Raw genomic sequence first — 25,255 nt, forward strand, 5'->3', positions numbered from 1 at the left:
GATAGCTTTGCTCTGCTTTAATTAGCCTGTGCTAACCAGCTCTGGAACCACATTAACACCTTTTTAGTTACATGCAGAAAAAACTAACCTCTGTTTTGACTTGATCCTGTCCTTGTATGCTCTGCACTGGCTTAGCTTGATCTTTTGGGAGGTACTTCTCTAAATAGTCAGGCAGCTTGATGTCGTTAAAAGAAGGAAGTGGAGGACCTGAGTCACTGACCACAGCCTCTGCAGCCCGGGCTTCCTCTTCACTCTGCTTGGCTAGAGTGTCTTTGATTGAAGCTGTGACTGGCGAGCTTGGCAGGGGTGACTGGGACGAAGGTGGAGGGCTGAGCTCGGAGGTTTTAGTAGGCGATACATTTCCTGAGCCAGTGCCCTCTGTCTGTGCTTGAACTCCATTTCTCGTTCCTCTGTTGAGGGAGGAGCTAAGACTACTGAAGACACAGCTCCCCTCCAAGCGAGATTTCACCTTGATTTGATCATCTTTCTCTTCCTTCATATCCTCCTCTTCCTTGCCAGGGGTCTTGTCTCTGAGGCGAGAGTGAGTGTCTAGGCTATTAAGCAGCATGCTCCTATCTGCAAAACTAGCCCTGGCAGGCTTTAGGCCAGATTTTGTATCTGTGTTTGGGTGCTTGGATAAAAGGCTCTTTGATGTGTCTAAGGTAAACTGAGTCTTCTTTCTCAAGCCAAATGTAAATTCCTCTGGGTCAAAAGTCTTCTCAAAGCGGTCCTCCCTAATGGCCGGCATCGCAAAGGGAGGCTGAGGTGGTCGAAGGTGGTTGTGTTTCCGTGGTGGGAGGGAAAACGGGGCACAAAGTTTCTTGATTCTCTCCACGAAATCATCATCATCAAGCTCGCCAGGAGTGTCCAGAAGATTGCTCTCACTTCCAGAAGAAGTTAGCTTTTGCTCTTGGACTTTGAGTTTCCGTTTGGGAAAGTCCACGTCCAGCCAGCTAGAGGGGGCATCTTGGTGTTTTGAGGAATCATCCTTGCTTAGACCCAGTGGCAAATGGAGCTTCTTCATGGATGAATGGTGAATTGAGCCTGGGATTTGCCTATTAGACTCTGGGGAAGTGGGTGCTTTTGGAGACTGACTCAGATTGTTATCGACTGGCTTCTTTTTGACTGGCTGGACTTTTGAATGTGGTGATATATCACTTTTGGTATGAGATGAAAGTTCATTCACTGGCAAATTCAATGCTGTCACAGCTGACTTATCTATCACAGTTACTGTGGAGCTAGCAGCAGCACTATCAGGAGGGCTCTGTGTAACATTTTCAGCTTCCCTGAGTGAAGGAATATCGCTGGCACTCTGTATATTTTTTGATTCCTCAAACAGTGTGTGGCTTGGGTCTAGTTTCATTATATCGCCTAAGCTACTGACTTCTGATGGCACTGATTTGACAGTTGAACTTTTTTCCCCATCTTCTTTCTTACCTCCCTTCGTGTTTGCAGCTTTGCAGACAGAAATAGGAGATGGCTCCTCCACAGGTGATTCTTTCTTTTCCTCATGTGTCAGGTCAGTGTGTAGCAATAGAGTGTCATTAGTGACTCGTGCATTCACTTCCTCAGTGGCTGCAGTTGCTTTGGTAATAGGATTTGGGCTGGAGAGCTTGGCATCATTAGCTCCATGTGTACATGAGTCATCCAGTGAATTCTCTGTTTTTTCCACAGATGCAGAATTAGGCTGTGCAATCACCACTGGCGCTGTTTCTGTTCTAAGGCTTTCTGCAGAATGAGTCTGCAACTCAGAAGGCCCATTTATAACTGTCTCTATCTTCCCAAGCTCTGTATCACTCTTGCTGCCACTCACAGCCTCATTAGAGTGGGTGATGGTACAAACAGCAGCTTTTTCTGGAGGTGTAGTCACTGCCTGACTGAGATCCTGCATTGGAGCAGGGAGGTCTGATGAGCCACTGCTCTTTTCTGATGACTGCGAAGCTGGTTCTGGGTCTTTGGCTTCTGGTCTTATTATGTCTTTTAGCGGTTGTGTCTCCTCATTTTTCTCAGCATTTTTTCTTTCATCATCCCTTGCAACACTTTCCTCTTTCGCTGTGATCGCCTGCACACTGTGTAAAACCTTGGTCTTTGTGGTACATTCATCTGAAGGCAGGAGCTGCAGTGGTTTTTTATCAACTTTCTCCTCAGTCTGATTTGTTTTTTCACTCACCAACTTTTGTAATCTCTCCACATCTATAGGTTCAGCATGACTTATTAGGTCTATGTCCTTGTTTTGAGATTGCTGTGTTTGGTTCATTTCCTTTTTACTAGGCTTCTTCCTTTTTCCTTTACCTTTTGATTCAAGTTGCATTGACAATTCTTTATCTAATTTGGGATCTTCAACAAGTGTCTCCTGCTGCACTGCAGAAGGCTTCTCAATAGTTTGGTCAACCAAAGGTGAGGAGAAGGCCAAAGGTTCTGCGCTTTCCGCAGAGGCCTTTTTTCTTTCCATTTTGAATGCCAGACTTTGTCCCTCTGCTTCTTCCTCTTTTTGGGGTAAATCAATGGAGTCCTTGTCAAGAGGCATCTTTGTTCCACTGCTACATGCAGCAGTATCAGGTTCATCTTTGCTGACAGATGGCTGAAGTAATCCCGGCTGGTGAATTTTCTTCTTTTTCAATGAAACATCTAACTGTTTCTTCTGTTTATCCGATACCTCCACTTCCTTTTTAAATTCCTTCTGTTTGTTATCATTCAGTGCCTGCTCATCCGATTTTTGCCTTTGAATTGTATGAGATGGCACTTTCTCTGCAAGCTGTTCGGGAGCAGAGGCAGTCTCATTTGTATCATCACCCTTTTCTTGTTTTGTAGCAGTGACCTTTGACTTGCTTGTAAAACACTCTGGTGTGTTTTGAGTGCTTGGGCTGATGGGACTGGTTGGTTCTTTGCTTTTCCGTCTTTTAGAGCGGGAGCCTGTTCTGTTAGGGCCTTTGGGAGGTGGGCTAATGTTATTGGTCGCTTCTGTGGAATCACCCAGCTCTTCAGCTGGAGGCTCTGTTTCAACGCTGTTCGGTTTCGTACCTTGATCTATTGCTTTTGAGATCACTGGTTCCTTTGTTTTGGAGTCTTGTTTGGGACCTTGTACCACAGGGGAGGAAGTTTGCTCCCCTATAGGAGCCACATCTTGTCCTTCTAGTTTTAGTGCTATATTTGACACTGCTTTTGTCTGTATAAGCTCTTTTGTATCCAGTTTACCTTGACTGTCCAGTTCTGGAGACTTTGACGTAGAAACTGCCACAGACGAGGTGGATTTGTGAGACATTCCTTTCAGGGCTGGTGTTGGAGGCTGTGCTGGCTTAGCCTCTGATGCAGACGCCTCTGCAAATTTCCGCATACGCTCCTTGATGGTCTTGATGGTCATCGGCGTTTCCGTGACAGGTGATAGTGAGCTAGGCCGTTCTGTGTCGTAACGTTCAGCTGATCTTGACCTCTGATCTGACACAAGAAAGTCTGTTTTCAACGCCTCAGTGGGTTTCCTATTTGGAGACACATCAGCACTCCTTGGAGTTCGGAAGGTCTGCTTGTGGTTCCCTGAGGATTGCTGCTGCTGCTCAAAAAGGCTGATTTTATCTGCAATACTGCCAACTGCTGGTTTACGCTCCTCATCAGCTTTCTTCGGTGTGTGTACTCTGTGTAAACAAGAGGTAAATATATATTATATCAAAGACTTGCTGAATTGTAATCCATTTATTATCCACCGTGCCTGCCACATAGAGTTTCTGTTTGTTAATCACTTAAGAGATAAGAATAGCCTGACCCAGATTTTCATCTGATCTATACTTTACAAGACCAGTCCTTAAAGCACACGAGTGACCTTTGTCAGTCACTCATGGGATTATTTCAATCTGGATACAACTGTGTTATTCTCATTCAAAGTTGTAGCTCACCGTTTTACCAGGACTATTGTGTTAAATGAGGCTAAAGCTAGGTTAAGTGTCTGTTAACAGATGGTGATCATAAATTAAATATTCAGTCTTCAACCTCCAAAAAATAAGGCATTTTATGTGGGCTGCATCATACATGGTGATTCCCCATTGTTCTTTTCATTTAAAAATCAACCACTTTTTCTAAATTTGAACTTACCTCGCATCATTCTCTGTTTTGGGCGTATCCTTTGCTTCACCTTTGGTATTCTTCAATGCTGCATTGCAGTCCTTGTTGTCTTCAGCTGGGCTTTGCTTTGGATTCAGAGGAACATATTTTGAGAAAAACTTCACCTCACTCTGAGAAACCTTAATACTCCTGCGTTTGGACTCTGGTGTCTCTGTCTTCCTTTCTACTGTGTAAAAAGCGTCATCTTCCTCCATGTCTGCACGTTTCTCTTGGAGGTTGTCCAACTGTTTGACTGTGTCGGGGCAGGAAGTCTTTTTTTCCCCTCCTTGAGGTGAGGCCTGTGAGGTGGGGTTTTGTTTGGAGGAGGAGGAGTCTGCAGGTGCCTGACTTTTGCTCTTGGGACTACTCGCTGAGTTATCTGACTCAGGGAATTCCTCTGGACCAGGTTGGGCATTAGGAGGGTTTTTTTCCACAGGGGTGTTCCCTCCATCTCCCTGAGAGTTTTTCCTGGATCTTCTTCTGGCTGAGTTTTTACGCCCCATGCTGTCTTCTTCTATTTGTTCTCGAACTGGTTCAGGGTCTGACTGTGAGTCTTTGTGGGATTTCAGTGGCACTTCTACTAGTGCACTGTAATAATCCTGTGTCCCAGCAGCAGGCCTCGCATTTGTCCCTTTGTTCTCTGCACTTGAACTATTCTGTAAATTAGAACTTGGTGATGACTTTGCCTTAGGGACGACCTGAAGTCTGGTGCGGACAACTTCCTGTCCAGCACAAATGTTTTGGCCACACTGAATCACGCTTGTTTCCTCCAGGTACACATGGAGCCTCTTGCCTGTCTGGGCCTGAGCCTGGGCGTGGGCCTGGTCAGAGTCCCATGCCACTCCCTGTTTAGGAGATGAATAAGGATGTGTCAGATGGCTGTCATTCCTCTCAGGATTCCCACTTGCTGAAGTACATTTGCTGCTCTCCTCCCTCTCCTTGCCCTGTCCTGTTGTCTGCCTACTACACTCCCCAAGCTCCTCCTTTCTTGAACCTCCTACTCCTCTCTCAGTGCTGCACACAACAGGGCCGTCTCTGTGGGCAGACTGCGTGGCGTCCTCTTCTTCACAAGGGAAAATGCCTCTGAAGACACTCTGCAGATGGGGATTCTCCTGCTCTCGCTGTTGTGCCCCTGCCTGAAGTCTCACAGACTCCTCACTTTCCACTTCTCCCTCTGGCTTAAGAGCGTGATCACTAGTTGGGAGGGCATTTTCAGCAGGACTCTTCAGAGCCTTTCCCCTCCATGGAGAGAGCCAACTGCCAATACGACCCAAGACTCCAGTACTTGGTTGGTCTTCGGGGCTCTCAGACTAAAGCAAAGCAGAAAAAAAACTCACCTAAATGTCAGCTTACAAATGCAGCTGCAGTTTACAAACATGCATATTTCTGGTGAATATGCGAAAAATGTAGATAACGTGACAGTAATTGCACTTGCAAATATAAACTGTCTAAATATAAACTGGATAAAGCAAGGGAGTGCAAGCTTGAGATCCAAAGAAAATATAAGTAAGACTTGCCTGTTCATTGACAATTTTTATTTATTTTAGTACAGCCATGCATCTCTCAGCATAGCGAAGACATGCAGGAGTGCTCATAACCTGTAAGCTTACCGTAGAAAATACCATATCATTCAGACCCTTTATGTAGGTTGTGAACATGATTTTGGTTTAGAACAAAAAATCCTACAGAGCATAAAAACACAAACAAAATCATTCCAGGACAAACAACAGAGGTGTGAAAGAGCAGAAAAAAACACATCACATGGATCAGTCACTTTGACAGATCCATACATAACCCTCTAATTTGGACCAGACCGTATTGGCAGTCATTTCAAAATCGACTTACCCTTAACTTCACATAGAAGAAAACTTTTATCTCCTGTTCAACATGTAAACCGCTGCTTTAAAAAAAAAATCTCTAAGATGTTTGTCCAGCTGGTGGAGAAGTTGCGTTTAGCCCCCCTCGCTTCCAGTAAAGCATCCACAACTGTTAGAGCGCGGCAGAAAGTGGCATTGGAGCTGTGCGCGATATTTTGACGTTCAGCCCCTCCAGCAGAACGCGCGCAGTGCAGCGTTAAAAGTGATGCCTTCAAGTGCAGCTCGTAAACGTGTTCTGTCAGTTTCAGTACGAGGCCGGTTTGTCAACAGTCCCCCACCAACGTCAGCAGCCTAACACTATTTTCATTTTGCTGATATGTATCTTGGCTGTTGGCCAACTTCTATCATCATAAATAGGCTTATGTTATATGGCTGCTGTTAGCATTCTAAAGCTAACACCTGCTGCACCTTTAGGGTTTAGTAACTCCCTGCTAGTCAAACAAAATCAGCTTATTTGGATTAAATTAAACGTGCTGTTGTTAAACTTTGTAAGTTAAGAGAAGCAGTTTGTAAAGGTAAAATGTGCTTAAAATGGATTTCATTAGCCTATTGTTTTACTTTCAGATGAGGTAATTGAAACAAAATATTTTGAGGATGATATGTACTTACACTGAATTTTTCAGTGTAAGTACATAGCAGTCATGCCTTCTCTTGACTGCCTTCTCATAATTTAGATTGTCTGCATATTAACTATAAGAAGATAACAAGGACTATTAACATTTTTGGAATATTACTGTAAATGCTTACGGGACATATGTAGCATAGTTGGCAGTTTTGATCCCAGGGCCATCGCTGAACTTATCTCACCCTTGGGCTCAACATACTTCCACCCCAACTTTAAGCAAAATAACGTGGAACTTCTAGCATAAAAATGCTGAATATTTCTGATGGTAAAACTTTAATGTGCAACATTTTAACCAGTTATTACATGAGTGCTGCTTCCATGAGTCCATGATGTATATTACTACATGACATGTGTATAATAAAAATACTTACATTTTTATTACAAATATTTATTTTTCATCATGTCATAGTTGACTGCTCTCTATTTTTTATGTTTTTTTTTTTTTTTTTTTTTTGTCCTGTGATGGTAATATGTTGATATGGTTCTCTTTTCTTCTCCCCTTATTTCCTGTTCAAGAACAGTTGTTGCACACCATCAACTGACAATAAAAAAAAAAAAGTTCATTCATTCATTTGTTTGTTCAAGCACACCCTTTCTTTTCAAACTGTACAGGAAATTCAGTGTCCACACGTCTCATTGTTTGACGTTACACTCAGTGAGCTGAATCAAAGAGCCAGAATAATAATAATAAAAAAAAAGATTCAGTGTATTAGAGTCTCAGTATACATATTACTGCAGGCTACTTGTTGCTCTTCTTCAGAGATGATGCAGCACAGTCAGAGGTTTACTGTGCTGCAGCAGGAGAATGACGTGTACATACTCATTTCGCTAACTGAATGAACTCATTTCCATCAAAGAAACGCAACACAAAGAACCCTGAAACATTTGAAACAACATAACATATTAGCACTGAATAAAAAATCTGTGTAGGATACCCAAATACTGACACTACAGGGAAAGAACAAAGCTTGATTGTGTAATATGTTTGATACGCGAGTGTAGTGAGTGTGTGTGAGTGACTGCTCTGTTAACTTGCGTGATGATACTGAAAATTTTTTATTTGAAGTCATGTTTCCAGCGACTAAAAACGGCAACTGGAGAAATCAGATAAGTGTTCCTGCCAAACTCTCACACCTGGACCAATTACGTTTGGTGTGATTTATTTAATAGGTATGAGCATTTCAGACTGAAATCAGATTCTCGTTTAGCAAGTGGCAGTTGCTCTGTATTCACTAAAACACGTTCAATATGGGTACTGTTCAAAATTCGGACCTTTTTCTTAACATGTGAAGGCAGCACGAGGCCATGCCCAAACAAAGTTTTCCAGAGGAAATGACGCAGCGATCATGTGGTGCTCAGAGTCTGAAGAAAGTTTTTTTTTTTTTTTTTTTTTTTTCGGTTTTTCCAAATTTGAGTTCTCTTCACTTATTTGGCGAGAAGCTCAAGTCAGTCTTTCCATGCTGCTTATTCCAGGAACTTAACCCTCAAACCGCTCCTGTCTGGGATCGTTATTGTTTATATTAAAAAAAATATATATACTGTATTAGCAAAGGAACTAGAAGCCGCATGTTTTTAAAGTAAGCCCGATTTGCTTCACTACTCATGCTGATACATAATCCACCCTACCCGAAGGGGATGGCCTTGATTCACTTGCTTAAAAAGTGAACATGGGTTTATTTTATGTTTGCACATTTAACGTCCTATTTGATAAAAGTATTCCATATTGGCTACATTATTTCCAGTGCAAAATAAAACTTGAACACTCATAAAGACATTATAAACTTTTTTTTTTTTTTTAAACTCCTTTCAGTTACAGCACAACACAAACTTGTGCGTAAGACAAAAGCAAGTGTGGCCTCGAGGCTTTACAGTGTTACTCAAACAGTCAAATTATCTCCACGGAAAAGCCCACAAACCGCGACTTAATTTCTTTACAAGCACGCCACTAGAGACAGAGTGAGATCTTACCATGATTGCAGTGTTTCTTTCGGTTGTCTAGGGAATAAACCGGTCAAAGGCAGCTCACTGCAAAACCTCTTACTGTATAAATTAAGTCTTTCAACGTGCTGCGCCGCTTCTTTCAGGTAACCCTCTCCCTCCTCAGACATGCGGGGCCAGTCTGCAGCGGACTGTCTAATAAATATTTAGTGCAGCTTTACAGAAGATATTTTCAAGGCTAACTCTTGCAGTACGCCAGTATAGATGCCATTGACTGTGTTATTCTGGAAGTGTTATTTTTTTCCCATGGTAAGGAGGGGAAGAACGCAGCTGGAATCTGCCCCGGCTAGGTAACACACCCCGAGGCTCTGGGCACCATGACACAACATCTGTGGCAGTCTGTTGTGCAACGACTGTATATTGGGGTACAAACTGTGAGATCGACTCCTCTAAATGTGCTTTTGTCTGTTTTAGGAAATATCAGTATACTCTAATCCACTAGGTGCTTTGCAGTACTTTATTCTTTCCCTCTGGGGTCTCTTCTGTGGGACATTTGTGTTACTGTAGACCTTTAAATCCAGTGCTAGTTCTATTTGCATACAACAAGCGCTGCGCACACGCAACACATCAAAGGCATGCATCACATTCACAAATAAATGCAAATGCATTCCCCTCTCTTGGGTTGTCTCTTTCCCATGACTTATTAATGAGCAACTGAAGCTGAAACCTGCCTCATTCTCCACCCTATAAAAAATTTACCTCTAGCCTTGAGACTGATTCTTTTTGCTAATAACAAAACAAATGGGGGACCTTACACAGTGTCAATGATTTGCCAATATATTATAATCCCATTAAAAAAAAAAGTTTTAACACTTCAAATGTACAAGAATACAGTGATTTGCAAATGACTTGAAATATAAAAATATATCTCATAAGCATTTGGAAACTAAGACACACTGTGGTTTTTCACATGCTCAGCTAAAACCTGCTCGGCCTCTATTTGCAATTTTTAATTTGTTAATATACGATAAGTTTTCAATGTGCAGCAGGTCTGGGCAGGTCCCTTTAGTGCCTGAACCTAGAGAGCAACATTCTGCACGTTGTGATACATGCAGAATGCGGTTTGGCATTGCTTTGCAGAAATAATGAAGGCCTACCCTGAGAAAATGCTGTGTGGATGGCAGCATAATGCTGCTGCTTCACACATGTGTAACTCAGTGAACAGTGAACAGTGTATTAATGAAGCTCCATACCCTCATAGATGCTGGCTTTTGAACTTACTGCTCTGTTAACAAGCAGGATAGTCTTTCTCTTTAGCCCGGAAGACATCCACATGGTCTGTGAAGAATTTAAAATTTTTGATTTGTTAGATCATAGAACAGTTTTCCCACTTTGCCTCAGTCCATCTCAAATAAGGTTGGAACCACTTAATATGGCAGCATTTCTGAATCTTGTTTATGTATTTTTTTTTTCTTTCCATGGTGAATTTGTGAAGTTGCATTTCTGAATACAGTTTTCCTGAACCCACGTGATGAGTTGCAGTACATAATACTGTAGCATCAGGTTTTAAGGCTGTGCTGCCTCATTTGTATTGAGATGCTCCACCATGTTTATATGTGTGTATGTTTTTTTTTTTAAATTGCAAAACTCTTCCTAGTTATTTGTTGCCCTGTCCCAGTGTTTTTGAAAGTTTTAACTTGCTTCAAATTCAAAATGAGCATAAGTTTCAACATCTGGTTCTTTTATTGTATTTATTGTGCTTCAGTAAATATATTTGACTTACCATTTGCATGGAATTCTGACCTAAGTTGAAATATGTGTGTACCATTTTAGTCTTTAAACATGAATGTTACTCTTCAGATTGGGATTGTGCATTTCCAAGAAGACAAGTAGCTGAACTATACTGATCTGTGCAATTCAAATTCAAAATATGAAAATAAATCGACTCAGCAAAATTCACACTAAAGGGAGTGGAAGTCCAGTTTTTCTGGTTTGGAGCTAATTAAACAAATAGCACATGAAAAAAAATTTTTTTCTTTTGAAGCCATGGCGGGAAAAAAAAAAAAATCACCGTTCAATGACTCTTCAATAGTGCTATCTCCTTTAATTGACCTGGATTGGGAGGATTAGCTTAAGAGCTTGTTAAACACTGACAATACAAATACTGGGGGATGGTTACATTTTACTGATGAGTCACTCATTCTGTTTTACTTTGCAATTTGGCTGGAAGTACTATGTGGCCCAGTGAGACGTTATATACATTTTCAGGCACAGGAACAGCAAGGAACAGATTTACAATTTGCATCAAGAATCATTTCAGGCGTGCCCTGTGTGTCATATTTATACAGTTACAGACATGTTTACCTGGCAGCTGCTCTCTACAATCAGCCTCCTGTTATTGCACTGAGCAGCTCCACTGTAGCCACGTGCATAGAGCTGCTTTGTTGAGGGAAAAGAAAGAGTTACTCATTCTCTGGATCCACCCACATTTCCTTTGCGTGGAAAAGAATTTGAATTGTCCAGCTTCTGAAGCCAAACTGACGATCTCCATTTAGGAAAAAGGCAGTATTAGGTTCAATGTAACCATGGAAGGCTCAGGTCTTAAATGTTTCTCAGAGTCATTCTCATGTCTCAGAAGCATCTTGTGTTTCATCTGTGAACTTTTCCAAATAGAATTCAAACTGTGATTTGCTGGTTTCTCTCCATGCCCTCCCAGTGTAGCGTGACCCGTGGTAACTTGTGTAAAGATGGTTCATATAAGGCATGCACACGTCACCTCTACTGTATATTTACCAAACAGTAAGAAGCTTATTTAAAAGCAAACAATAGGCTAAAGAAGCCCAATAAACTCTGACGGCTTTTCTTGAGAATAGCAATTATTGGATTTAAATGAAATTTCCAAATCCCTTCCTTAAATGCTGCTAAACCATTCCTTGCATTGCAGAGAGTGAAAGAGAGAGAATGTATAACATTTCCTTTACTCATTGGTTGAGTGTAACATAAAATATGTCGAATGTCTTGTTTTCTTGCAAGCAAATGTATAATTACCCTTTGACTGGCATTTCTTTTTAACACCCACCAAATGCAGAAGATTTTTCCACGTCAACAGCAGTGTTTGCTTTTCTTCAGCCATGCCTGTCCCTCCCTGTCATTCCTCCGTTGCTACTCACTGCTGAGCCGACATTGCAAACCACCAACTTTAAACTAGCATGCCTACACAGACCGCCTTGGGGGTATTTAGGAGGAATAACAAATGTCAGACTTGATTTAACTCCATTGCTCCATCCACTGGTTGTTGATGCTCACTGCACCCATGCAGGGTTAACCCCAGAGACTGGAGAAAAGATATACAGCCAGCTTCTTCAGAGCTTAATTGCTGAGGCTTGTGGATCCTGCACGTATCTTTTTAAAATCACAGAAGTTACATCTTATGGGGGTGAGAACAGAGATGTATCAGACCACATTAAATTATTCCAAGCTAGAGTGTTTTCACATAAATACTGTTTAAGTACATGAGCAATGAGTTTGATGAAAATGTACATAAAGCTTTTCTATATGAATTATTTTGCAGGCAAATGCCCTGCTGCCCTTCTTGTCTTTGGCATTGCATAGTGGACACTAAGCTGACTGAACACCCCCTCAGTCAGAAGATAAAAAAAAAACAAAAAAACATTGTGATTCACTGCTGCTCTTTCCCTTCCTGCCAAGCCATTTTTCTTATATCAGCAATTCGTGTGATTTTTAGTTTGTGGTCTTGCCATTCAAAAAGGTTTCACATGATAAAAACAAAAGTGCTACAGATTTTTTTCTACAATACTTTTTTCTTTTTTTTTTTAAATGTTACATCTCATATTGATTTCATCCACATTTAGATCCCCCGCAAAGTCAATGTTCTTCTAACCGGCTGTCCTTCGTAATTAGAAGTTTGAACAGCAGGTGGGAGGTGAGCCAGTGCTCACAGACAGAGCTGCGTGCCTGAGATGGGAGGTGTCAGAGATATCTGCTTTAGCTACCAGAGATTAAAAAAAAAAAAAAAAAAAAAAAGACTGGTAAAATCAGTCTGAAGCTCGAGCTTCTGGTTCACAGGGATTACTTGCACATAGACCCAACTTCATTACTTGAAACTTTGGCCATTTTTAAGATGAATATGCACCACTATATATTGATGAAAGAAATTAAGGAAAAGCATGTTAGGTGCCTTTAAAGGTTAAGTTAGTTAGAAAATATACTGCATGAGGAATCTTAGCATCAAGTTTACATTACTCAACCAACATGAACCTGCTTTCTGCCTACACAGCTCTTGACTGTCTGACCTCTGCTGCCGCTAATTTAGAGTTTACTGCACCCTGACTAAGCTCCAGACTCTCAGAAGCAGTTTTTAATTTGTCAGTGTTTTCAAAAGAAGGAGCACTGAGCAACACTTAAACTCTTTTTTTTAATGATCAGTAAACCCTGTATTCACTGTCAGTGCAATGAAAAGTGAAAAAATACAAAGATATTTTTGGCACATGTGATATTCTGTACTTAGAGGAAATAAAGAAAAAGGGCATATGAAAGAAAATCTTTTTAGTGCCATGTGAGGTCCCTAACTTACCCGCAGCACTATTCATTGCCCATAAAAGCTGCCCTGTGATGTTTCATTACTTGGAAAATAATTAATCATTTATTATGCAATAGTGTGATAATGCAGCTAAAATAATTAGAGAATAATATGTTCCCTGTGGTGATCTTGGTCCAGAAAAAAAAAGATAAAGGTTTACAAGCCTTACTTGCAAACAGCTCTAGGCAAACCACATTTTGTGTGCCTGGTCCCCACACCCTGCCTTTCAAGAAATATGATAAATGTCAGTAGAGGTCAGAGGTCTTTATTTTTATATCATTTCTCCATGGTGAGAATTAATGGGCTGTTTGTAAAAATCTAAGCAGCTGCTTCGGTGGAGTCGGTGCCGCATTAATGCTGATAGACTCTCTGGCATTCCCAGCACATCCTTCCATCAGACAAATGTGTGAAGCTCATGCATTCTCTGTTAAGTAATAATGCTCCTTTGCATAATTATCACCTGATATTGCCCAAAACAATTTTAATTTGATTTGCCTGGGACAGATATTTCTACATGAATAAAGACAAGCAGGGGTGCAGTGTTTATGCTATTATGCGTGAGCTCTTTGCTTAAAAGTTCCCCAAAGATGCCAAAGAGTTTTTTTTCTTTCCACAGCTGTGAGCAGGGTAAAACTTTACTTTTAGGGCAACTCTGTTTTCCATCAACTCCCGAAGGGAAAGTCTCTTCCTCTTCAGTTAGCTAGATGCTAATGCGATGAACTCCAGAGCCACGTGATTGTTCTCTGTTGCTTTGTCTCTATGGGTGAAAACTTTTACATCTCTTGTACTTGTTGTCATTTCAACCACTACACCCAAACCTTTGACTAGTACTGTATAAAGAGAAGAATAAGTCAGAAAAAACAAGAACATCATGCAGAAAAATATTACACCACTCCAATCATGAGTTAAATTAAAAACACTTAGGTTTTATTTGAGCACTTAACATTCACCATTAATAAGTTTAATAGCTCTCTTGACTACAAAAGCGCTGTGTATTTTCTTCTGCATGTCTCAGGTTCCCCTATTCTGATATATTTGATTTTGTACTACTAATTACACAGTATTACACAATTACACTTCACCTTTTCCAAACATTTAATCTCAGAACAAAAATTGTTTATTTCACCGCTATTATTCTTGTTGGCAGACAAACTGGCATTTCTTTCTTTTTTTGAGAGATAATGCCCAGGGTTCAGAATTCTACAAGTAAACAAGACAGTAATAACAGCAGAACGAATTCTACAGAGCTACAAAAAAATATCTCCTTTGTGACCCTGGTGCTCTTTCAGTTTTTTCTGTTCCTCTGTGGAAATGTCATCTCATCCAGGTACAGCACAGCTGCATCCATTTCTGGAGCCCAGTACTCAAAGTAAGAGGTATCTCTTCTGAAGCAATTTCATCCACAGGAAGAGTTATAATCTTATAACGTTGAGTTGCACTGAATATTGATCTGTCAGCTATATTTTGTGCCCTCTAGGTTGATGACTTGAATTTATGATAGCTGAAATGCTGAACAAAACAAAACAAAACAAAAACAAAAAACTTCAAGCACAGAAGCTTAGGGATGAATATATTTCCCACTGTCAGGTCATAAATGACTCTCTGAAAAAGCAAATGATATTACGGTACCACTATACCCATGCTTATCTGCAGAAGGAGCCTTAGTGGATGTCAAAGTGAGCATCGTGAGATTTAGACTGGCGCTCTAATATGGCTGATGGCTCATATAGCAGATCATCCTCTCCGAGTGTGGAACTGTGATCCAAGTTGACAAAGTTAGGGATGTTGAAATGAGAAAGGAAGGTGCACTCTCTGTCTGACTTACTCTGTTCTATTAGTCCAGTAAGCTGTTGGTGTACTCCAGCTTCCTCAGTGTCTTCTTCCATCTCGTCCATCCCAGAGGAGCTGATACCTCTGTTCCGGCTGAAGGTTCCCTGCTGGGCTCGGGCCCCAGTGTGCTTTCCAGCTCTCTTTTCTTCTGCTTTTTGCTTCCCCTGACCCTTATCCTCCTCATTGATGTAGAAGTTAAAATATGAACGGGACCCCGCCAGCAATGGGCGTGAGAAGGCTTTGTCGTTTTCATCTTGGTGACCATCAATGTCTACCAGACAGCTCCCCGGTCGATGACGCTTTTCAACCGAGTCTGGGTTTCTATTAAGAAACAAAGAAAGATCCAAAGTGAGATTACAGCAGGAAAAGGCTTTGAAACTAGGTTTTTTATTGTCATTTTTTGTCCTGAGTGTCACCTTAGCTCAATAGAAAAAATTAAAGATTTTTCTCCCCTGCTATTACGCTTCTGTGTCTGGAAACCAGTTCTCAAAATCACCCAAGCAGAAAAAAGAACAGGGTTGAGTAGGGGTAACATTAACAACCTACTCCACCTCGGCTTAACCACGGAGCTGTACTCAGTCTGACATTATATAAGTGACTTCTCACCAATTTCCAGTTCTGGTCTTTCTTTGAAATGGGGAAATGTGCCTTTGACAACATGAAGCTCAATACCAATTCAAATATATTTTCCAAAAAGCACGTTAAAAGTCAGTAAAGAGGCAGGTGACAAATTACAGGTAAAACATAAACCCTGGAGCCCTTAATGGTTTGTATTCATGTGGTCTATTTTTTAAGGCTGACTATTCCCATCCTGATGAGTATGAAAGTGGTGTGAATGTGGTTTGTGTAGTCATCGCATTTCAATGTAGTTAAACACCTGTGGGAGATTCTGGACCAAAGTGTTTGACAAAACTCTCCACCACTATCGTTTATGGATCATCAGTGGTGGGCCATCCCTGCAGCAGCGTTCCAGAAATGAGGAGAATCAATACCAATAAGCAATGAAGTGATGCTGGCTCATCACTTTAAGTACATTTATGTTGGGCTTTTCTTCAATTTATCACCTGTCTGTGTAGGTATTCAGCATGTTTTAATCATATTACAGTGCCTTACAACATACAATACTGTGCAAATATTGCAAGCCACCTCTCATTTCTTTATATTTTGCTTTGTAGGAGTCAGACCTTCTAATTTTTTTAAGTGCTCTTGAGGAATGCTCTTTCTGGCTTTCTGAAGGTCTTTCAAAGTATTTCTTTGGATATTGGCTGTTTTTCAATAATTTACAGTACAGTCCTTTGTTTCTTTGTTTGTTAAGCTACTTAACACAAACCTATGAATCACTTGAGCATAAGAAAGCACCTAACTCAAGGGGGAAACCAGTGTTGTGACAACATATTACAGAAATCTTAGCAAGTAGCTGATTTTAAATTGTATTTTTTAGGCATTTTGTTGCCAGCAGCTTGTTACAAAAACAAATTTGTGCCCACTTATTTGTTACATTTGTCAAAAATGTCAAAGATATTATAGCCTGACATACATAAAATAGCATTTTTGCACCAACAAGGTGATTCCCAAAGAGCTATTAGCTGAGGTTCGACATATCTTGGCATGGTGTGCAGTGTGACCTTAAAAATTTTGAGGAAACTGGACAAGTGGGGGAAAAAAGAAGTGCCAGGTCTAAAAAGCTAGTTACAGCAAATGAACAACATCTGAAAGTTATGCCCTTAAGAAACAGGAAAAAAATCCAGCAAAGATCTGATATATGACCTGACGGATGTATCTGACCCTTCAGTTGATCCATCTACTGTTCACTGAAGCCTAATCAGAAATGGTCTTAGTGGAAGGGTGGCTGTCAAGAAGCCAATCTTAAGGAAGGGAAGCATAGAGAGCATGCTGAATTACATAAGAACTGGACTGAAAATCAGTTTTATAGGTTATATAGAGTGATGAATTCAAAATTTTAAATTTGTTAGAAATCATTCACAATATGTATGTAAGAGGTCAGGAGAGAGGTACAACCATGAGTGTCTAAAGCATCTGTAAAACACACATGGTGGAGGCTCTGTCATTATTTGAGGCTGCATTTCAGCCAGTAGAGTTGGAGATCTTGTCAAAACTGATTGAATTATGAATGAAGAAAAGTACCATCAGCTTGGCAAGAGTTTCATTTTCAGTATAACAGTGGTTCCAGACACACTGCCAATGCAGTAAACACATACCTGGATAGAAAAACACACAATGAAACACTATCAGTCATGGCTTGGCCTCCCGGGAGCCCAGACTTCAACATTACTGAAGCAGTGTGGGATCATGTTGATGGAGAATGGATTAATAGGCAGCCAAAATCCAAAGAAGAGCTTTAAATGTCCTTTAAGAAGCCTGGAGAACTATTCCTGAAGACTACTTAAAGAAATGACAAGAAAGCTGCCTGAGAGAGTTCAGGCTGTGTTAAAAGATAAAGGTGGTAATACCAAATATCGACTTTAAAGCTAGAAGTGTAAGATCTGTGTTTTTGTCTCATGTACTGTATTTCCATGTATGTTTGCACATTTAAAAAAAATGGCTGCAGAAGAACTGTGGGGGTGGCACAAGACTTTTGCACAGCACTGTAATCTATTGTCAGAATAGCAAACGCATCCCTGAAACTCATGAGTTCACTCTCAGACAGCCACCTAGATGAGAAGTGCTAAGTGCTGACTTCCCTGAGCTCTCCTTGGTGCTTAAATTGTCCTTGTAGGGCGAAATGTGAAAGTGGAGAGAAACATGGGCTCCAGCCTGCTGTTATACCCACTCTTGATGTGGCGCTCCTGTCTTTGTGAGCAGAGTGAGAACAAAGAACATGAAAATCACGAACACAGCGAGTCCAACCCAAAAGCCGATGACGATGGAGTCTGAAAGGTCAGAGAGGGAAGAATCTTATTAGTACAATTAAAGACTACAGTCATCTCTGTTCTTCTCTTTTTTCTGAGTTTAATTTTCCACGGGAAGCCTCGCTCTGAGAGCAAAATTCTCAATTACTTGGTGAAGAGTGAAATTTAATTTATCTAGCATTTTATTAAGATAACTGAATAGTTTGGTATGATAATTTTGTCTAATTAATTGGCTTGACTATTACGCTACCACTGGAGTATGGAACGACACTACAGGTGCTGCATGAACTACATCTGCTACACGATTCTGCTGGGAAACAAACGGCGCTCAGCTATAAAGCAATAAAGATTGCTTTAGCTGAAGATAATGCCAGGTGCACAGGGGACTAAAGGGATGATTAATCATTTAATTAAAAGTGTGCTGGTAAGCATGCACAAGCACATAACACATAACACAGGCATATACATACAGAGTGCACAAATTACAAGGACAGTAGAAACAATGGAAAAAGGTTTCAGTAATGTGTTTGGCTCACATCTGTGCGCTTTGAGTCCCTCAAACGACACGGGCTCTTCGTCGTCGTAATATTCATACTGCCACACATAGTCACTGCGACGTGCGCTGGTTTGGCTCCGGTTGTGGAAGTCGGACATTTCAACCGAATTTTTGCGTGCTTTAACAGCAGAAGACAAATCAAATCAACCCAGTCAGAACGCCATATGAGTGACACGTTACACTATCCAAAAAACGTTTGCAAACAGGCAACCTCCAGGAATCTTTCTACTGTTGTTGAAAAGAAATTTAAAGCCTGGACATTTGGGGATTCCCGGAGCAACTCATTGAATCTTATTTCCGTTGATAACGTAATTACAAAGCTACCAAAAAATGTCACAAAGAGTAGAAAAATCCACCGTTACGCAAAAACTCTACTCATCCTCGTGTGAGTCCTGCAAGCGAAGCGACAGCCTTTTGGGGGGCTTCTCAGTGCGCATCACCCTTACCCAACAGCCTCTACTGGTGCCTCACTTACTCCCGGCGATGAGGAGATTACACTGTAAGATGCTCGCCTCCTCGAACCCATGCTGAGGGATTTCCAGTAGATAGCCAAAATGTAGCCGCGTACAGTACTACTGTCTGTAATTCTTCTGAGAATGCAAACGGACGTCGATCCAGTTGGATTCACAGTTTGGATTAATTAATTGATTAATTTTAAACCAAACTGGTGTTATTCGATAGATACTGCAAAGTAGGTATACTTTTTCCTGAGCCTGAACGTGGCAGACCAGGGTGATTATGTAAGATATTTTCTTCCGCTTATCCTTTTCAGGGTCGTGAGGGTGGTGGTGGGGCTGGCATAGTGCGAGAGACAGGTCGCCACTCTCTTGCAGTAATCATTCACACTCAAATTCACACCTACAAATTAATCTCACTAACTGCATGTCTTTGGACTGTGGGAGGAAACCGGAGTTCCCGGAGCAAACACTGGGAGAACATGCAAAGCAGATGGTGGATTCGAACTCAGGACCTTCTTGCTGTCATATAAAATTAGAATAATAAATTCAGAATAAGGCCTGAAGTAGAACTAATGTAATAAACCTAAACCCAATACAATAAATAGTAATAAATAATAGTAGGCTACTAATGCTCTAGTGCATCAGGACATTTTAAAATAGCACAAAGGAGACAAAAGCCACATATAATTACATGATAATGTTCATATGGATTGATTCATTAAGGAGCAGTGTGTGGGCTCACAAGCAAGAACTTAAATAAGCTATTATTACCATATAGAACTTAATTATGCTTGCAGATATTAATTTTATTCACTTCCGTAATTGTTCTCTTCTTTTCTCTTGGTAATTATCCCAAAGTACCAATTTTAAATGTGTTTAACAATTATGTACTTCGGTGTGTGCACATTGCAGTACAGCATTTTAAAATTTATTCAAGAAGTCAGCTAACTTATTTTCTCTAAAAAGGAAATCATTAAAGGCAGACATTGAAGATAAGCTAATTCAAACTTTGATATCAATTTTGAAGTTTAAAACTCTTCAAATCCTTATAGAACACATAAATATGGCTGCATCTACACATATTTGCACCATGAGACCATTTAACCTAATCAGCCAGTCGCTTTCATACACTCTAACATGGTGTCTTAATGCTCAGGGATGGCTCTCATATGTTTACTCATTAATGATAAAAATCTAAGATAAGTTTTATGAAAAATGTTAGTCAAGTTTATTAACCCCCACTCCACGCCCCCCTCCTAGTATTCTGAGGAGGTACATGCCCCGACTTTCATCCATTTTAGTTTAATGAAGGGTTGTTGAAGGGCTGTTAAATACTGTGGACAGATCTACCATAACTAATGGTTTTAAAACTGATTGCACCAAAGAGAAATTCAAAATGCTGGGATGTTATGTTGTGAGTTAAGAAATGTTTATTAAAACCCTAAAACACCACCTCATTTAAAGCCTTCTATTCATCTTTGAATAAACCAGGCAACATACTTCATTAGTCCCGATACTGCTTTAATTTCTGAAGTACCTTTTAAGCAGAGGCACTTCAGCCAGTTTATTCAAGCTTTCATGCCCTCATGGTCCCCCAAAATAAATTGTTCACATTATGAAAATTACAATCATCAGAACAATCATAAATACATATATCTTGAAATCTTGGTGCCATTAGTGTTCCCAGTGCATTACTAGCAACTTTATGTCAATGTAAGCCTAGAGAATGATGTACATCAACTTGTTCCCAAAAGCTAGAACTGGCTATTGGGGACAAGGTTTATTGAGCATTCACAAAATTAGCTGTTTGAAAATGCAGTCAAACAGAAGGCTCCTGTTGTCTGTGTTTGTTTTTCTGTTGTTATTGTGACCATCTCTGAGTTGCTTCTCTCCTCTGCTCACTGTTTCATCATTTGTGCGTGTGTTTCAGGGAAGGTTGGTTTTTTCATGCTTCTGTGAAGAAATCCTACAGAGTGAGTGAGAGATGCCTGCAGTTGCAGAGGGCGAGTGGGGCCCTGGGGTTGCAGGCAAATGGTATAGGCGTTAAGGAGCAATTTGCATTTTCATTGATTTTTTTTTCTTGCTAAATGAGGGGAATATTTTAAACTGAAAAACTAAAAATTGATGTCTGTCTTTGGTTGTATTGTTTCAATTGTTTTCCCAGCCCTGTGATTGTCTGCTTCATCCTATTTTTTTCTACCTATACCTCTCCTCAGCCCTTCATCTATTTCCTGCCTGTTTGCCTTCTAATTTTCTCACTAGGCATTTGAGTCATCTGAGTTGAACCTAAAACCATAACATAAATAAGTACCAAGGATTTTAAAAGATGTACTCAGTGAAAAAGCCACATCAAAGCTTGCTGTCCACAGTATTTTTCTCATATTCATCTGTGGATCAATAATGAATAATTCAGACAGTTTCTCAAAGCTTGCTTTGTTCTCCTTCAGCAACAGTGAAAGATGTTATTCTGTGATGTTTTCACATGGAACATTTGAAGGGCTTTAATCAAAGGAAGCATGTCCAGTGGTTGCTTGCAGTGAAATAGTTTAAGGACCCATCAGTTAGTTTCATAACTCATTGTATAACAGATACAACTTCAGAAATACTGAATGCATATATATCTTTTGTCTCTCTAGACATCTATCTATCTATCCCTCTGATACTCACTAATCCTTGTCCTCCCTCTTTCTGTTTCTCATAGAGCTTCAGAGTGATGGACTCCATGCATTGTGAGGAGTTTTTGACATCAGTGATATCTCCTCCTGATTAACAGGAGAACAATAAATCAGTGGTTAAATGCCTAGCTTTGAACATTACATTTGGCCTCCTCCAAAGAGGCTGCAGACATCTAATGCATGTAAATAACCCCGGTCACTAGGTGCTGTGACTCATAACTAAATATGCTGTAGGTAGGAGGGCTGTATGGTTTAAGGTTCAGCATTTTAAGCATAAGATGTAATGGGATACCCAGAAAATTATTATCCATAGTCAAAAAGAATGTTTTAACTTGTAGAAGGAGTATGTAGGTTCTACAATATAGTGTACACACTCAAATGAAATGCATTCATGTATGCCATTCGTGTATGGCTGTTGTGAGCAAATACATTTGCTACTGTGCCTGGGGAGATTCTTCTTCACAGCACTGTACAATGCTTTTACACACATCATTACATGAAATTGACAGCCAACAATGCATAATGTAAAAGCGCAACAGCAGACACCATCAGCAGGCAGGACAAAATTGCTGCTGCATTTATCATGTCCAATCACTTCAATTTCCTTGTTATGCCTAATAGCATTCTAGTCACAGTCTGCTGAGGCTTTAAAGCTACTACCACCCACTGCTTTGACTGGTCTGTAGCTGTCCATCCTTGGGTAAAGGAACACTGAAGACTCCTAAACAGATATTGTAAAATATTCATAGATTCTGTATCACCATTGCGACTACGTGCAATGCATAACTCTGCTGATATTGCCAAGATAAATTTGTGCCTTTTGCTCACCAGCAGTGTGCGGTTATCCTGGTTCCTCGAAATCAGGACTGGCAGTTCAGCTGTCTTATTTATTTCTAGTCACATCTTTTGTTTTACATTCTTTTTAGATTCCTAACAGAGGAAAAAAAAAATCACTTATGCATTTATTCCATAGTTTATTTCCCATATGTGTCTGGGTTAATTTTCAGTTACAAAGTCTGCAAACCTGTCAGGATTCACTAATACCAACTGGGGATACAGAGGCTTGTCTGTTGCACAAACACAGTACACATGCACACATTTTTAGACTTTCATGCTTTTCATTAAGGTTACTTACGGACTCCAAAATCATCTTTAAAGATTAACCCTTTCACCTTTGTCATCTAAATTGTCTATGACGAGTATTTTTAAATGGGCATCAGCTCCGATGAGTCTTTCTAAACCATTTTTGTCAGCAGAAACTTCAAGCCATGCTGCATACCAAGCAGTTGCACTTGTTTACCCCCAGTGAAGATCAGAAGGGCAAGCAAGGTACCATCATCTTGACCCTTGCCTGGGGATTTAAAGCTTGTTTTTCTCCTCTGTCTTTGAAGGTCAGTAACTGAAATAATTATGATAGAAAAATCAAAGTGCACCACTAGCAAAACAGAATAAAACCATGAAAAATAGTTAAGCTGATTCTAAATTAATTAATGTATTTTAAACACTAAAAATACTGTAAATAAATAGATGCTTTTATAGCCTACAACCTGCCATTATCCTTATGTTTAGGTCCAAACTACTTTAAAAGCCACACAGCAACAATCTCGCTTTTAATTTGCTATAGCCTCTTAGTCTCTGACGTACCGATTTATTGTTTGTGATTGAATTTATTTTAAGTTTTTCCTAATATTTTTCTCTGAATCATTTTTTCCTTACAGTACATTTTACCCCATCACATGGTTTCCAAGGGAACACACTGGATTTCAATTAAGTGGGGATCCGGATCAGTTCGACCTTCTGCATAGCCATTCTCAGAACATAACTCAGAGCTCACAGGAAACAAACATATAAACATGCCCATCATGACATCACCTCACATCAGCAGAAAATCTTAAATGATTATCTAGCATTAGATCATTGATCTGCAGGAAGCAGAGGAGTAGAATACAAAATAGGTTTGATTAAACTGACACCGAGCACCTGATGGATAAAGGATGCTTTATTTTTGCCACAGCATGGTGGTCACAGATCATTCAATATTCTTAGATGATGCTGCATAAAGGAAATATACTATACAAGAACAAAACAATCTATGCAACATTTTGCACTCAGCACTCAGTCACTCAGCCACCTCCTCATAGATTACACGCCGGGGATGCACCTCTCTAATGCAATATGAACCCGTAATACTGTGTTCCTTATAAAACAGTCGAGCTGAAAGCCTGATGATGGCATCAACTTGAGCGTCTCCTCTTTAAAAATTGAATCTGGAGTCAAATCTACTCCCATTCTGCTGTCACAGAAAGGCACATTTTCTGTCTTAAGTCATTATTAAGAGAAAAAACATTCTCACCCCAGAATGGAGAGCAAAGGTCTGAGTCACTGTGTCCCGAAATCCTGTTAGCAAGTGTGGCTACATTATTGTATTTAGTGTATTGTATGCAGGTCACAAGTTGGGGCTCACTGTCTTAGGAAGAAGAAGCCTGAACTCTGATGACTTTTGAAAAATGTACAGCCTTAGTATATAAAATTCTCTTTGTAAATTTGTGATTTGTTTCACTGAGTGGTGGGACAGGTATGTAGTCAGAACCAACACTATATAATAAATATTACAGAATGTATACTCTATTTTTAATGCAATTCTCTGATTTGCCTTTAAAGTTCTATAATTTAGATTCTTTGGATAGTGAGCAACCCATATTAGCTTAATTTACCCTTTATATTGAATCCAGAATAACACGTTACACTATTTTCAACTGCTAAAACACTATGTTCCATTCTCACACTTATGAAAAAAGCTTAAAAGGTCTCCTAAAACCTTTTAAGCCAGAACTCTAAGCACACTCTCATCTCCTAAAACACATTTTTCACAGTGATTCACTTGTGAGGCTAAATACGAACCACAGGAGTTAAACTGAACTACAGTGCAGATGTCATTTCTTGAACACAACAGCACAAAATCGGTCACACTTGTTGCTACTGATGTGATTTAACTGACTAAGGTAAGTTCCGAGATGCAACCAAGGGTGAGTTAGAAGGCTGTTACCAGTGATAGATGGGGGAAAAAAATCAAGAGGCAGCAGAGGAAGAGCAAGATTAAGACAAGTATTTTTTTTTTCCTACATGCTATATTCTCCCTCACCAAGCAATGGGGCAGAACCCTCAGCCTTCACAAAACTCCACAGTGTCTATACAGTAATATTGTACTGCAAACAATCTGGACTCCTGTAAAATTGTCTGAATGTACACTTACTTGCACATGCTGAAAATGCAGCTTTTTGACCCTTCTTGAGCACCCTTCAAAAGGCACTCCATACACTTGCACACCCTGCTGTGCTGGAGACACAATCGATGGCGGAAAGACTGACAGTGCTGATTCCTACAAAGTCTGTGGTGCCTTCAGTAACTCTTTTCTGTATTTCTTGCAGTTTAATGGAGCCATTATGAAGGACCTTGTCAACTATAATGGCCTTTTGCTGCTGAGTGAACAAAGGTGTACTTCCACCCCCGTGTGGCAGTCTTGTAATTCTATAAAAAGTAAAAGTGCAGTTACAAACATTCATGCAGTACAGTATCAGCAGTGATGGACTTTCCTCCCAGTTTACAAGAACATCTGTACATATTATCCAGTGCTACTGTAAACTTTCAGTGACAAAAAAAACAGTTATACTGTACTTCTTCCTTTCCCTCCTCAACTTCCTGTTGTACCCTAGCTCTGACATGTTAGCGGGTTC

The 25,255-nt window shown here is 40.2% G+C and overlaps 2 protein-coding genes across 4 annotated transcripts in view; both read right to left on the bottom strand.

Annotated features, from left to right (window-relative positions):
- LOC115774746 (beta/gamma crystallin domain-containing protein 1-like) overlaps positions 1–8,669 on the bottom strand; it is a 28,478-nt gene extending 19,809 nt beyond the window's left edge. The window contains exons 1-4 of one of the 2 annotated variants that reach the window (XM_030722141.1): positions 5,938–6,081; positions 5,703–5,774; positions 4,084–5,402; positions 89–3,629 (exon numbers count right to left, since the gene is read on the bottom strand). In XM_030722141.1, coding sequence (XP_030578001.1) covers positions 89–3,629; positions 4,084–5,402; positions 5,703–5,750 — 4,908 coding nt within the window. In that variant the 5' untranslated portion in view covers positions 5,751–5,774; positions 5,938–6,081. Of the gene's footprint in view, positions 1–88; positions 3,630–4,083; positions 5,403–5,702; positions 5,775–5,937; positions 6,082–8,562 lie in introns of those variants that run through there. The other variant, XM_030722142.1, reaches the window with a different exon arrangement.
- Positions 8,670–14,137: 5,468 nt separating this feature from the next.
- Positions 14,138–18,944, bottom strand: LOC115774737 (melanocortin-2 receptor accessory protein 2A). 2 transcript variants are annotated; one of them, XM_030722131.1, is made up of 4 exons: positions 18,835–18,944; positions 18,369–18,506; positions 17,754–17,853; positions 14,138–15,283 (listed from the first exon to the last, which is right to left on the bottom strand). In XM_030722131.1, the coding sequence occupies exons 2-4, from the start codon at positions 18,484–18,486 to the stop codon at positions 14,794–14,796; spliced, it is 708 nt and encodes a 235-aa protein (XP_030577991.1). In that variant the 5' UTR covers positions 18,487–18,506; positions 18,835–18,944; the 3' UTR covers positions 14,138–14,793. The 2 variants fall into 2 exon arrangements, with proteins under 2 accessions (XP_030577991.1, XP_030577992.1); XM_030722132.1 differs by having other exon boundaries at positions 18,745–18,853.
- Positions 18,945–25,255: the final 6,311 nt, after the last annotated feature.

The sequence above is a fragment of the Archocentrus centrarchus genome, chromosome 24, assembly GCF_007364275.1.
Source record: "Archocentrus centrarchus isolate MPI-CPG fArcCen1 chromosome 24, fArcCen1, whole genome shotgun sequence".
In the NCBI taxonomy this organism is placed as follows: domain Eukaryota; kingdom Metazoa; phylum Chordata; class Actinopteri; order Cichliformes; family Cichlidae; genus Archocentrus; species Archocentrus centrarchus.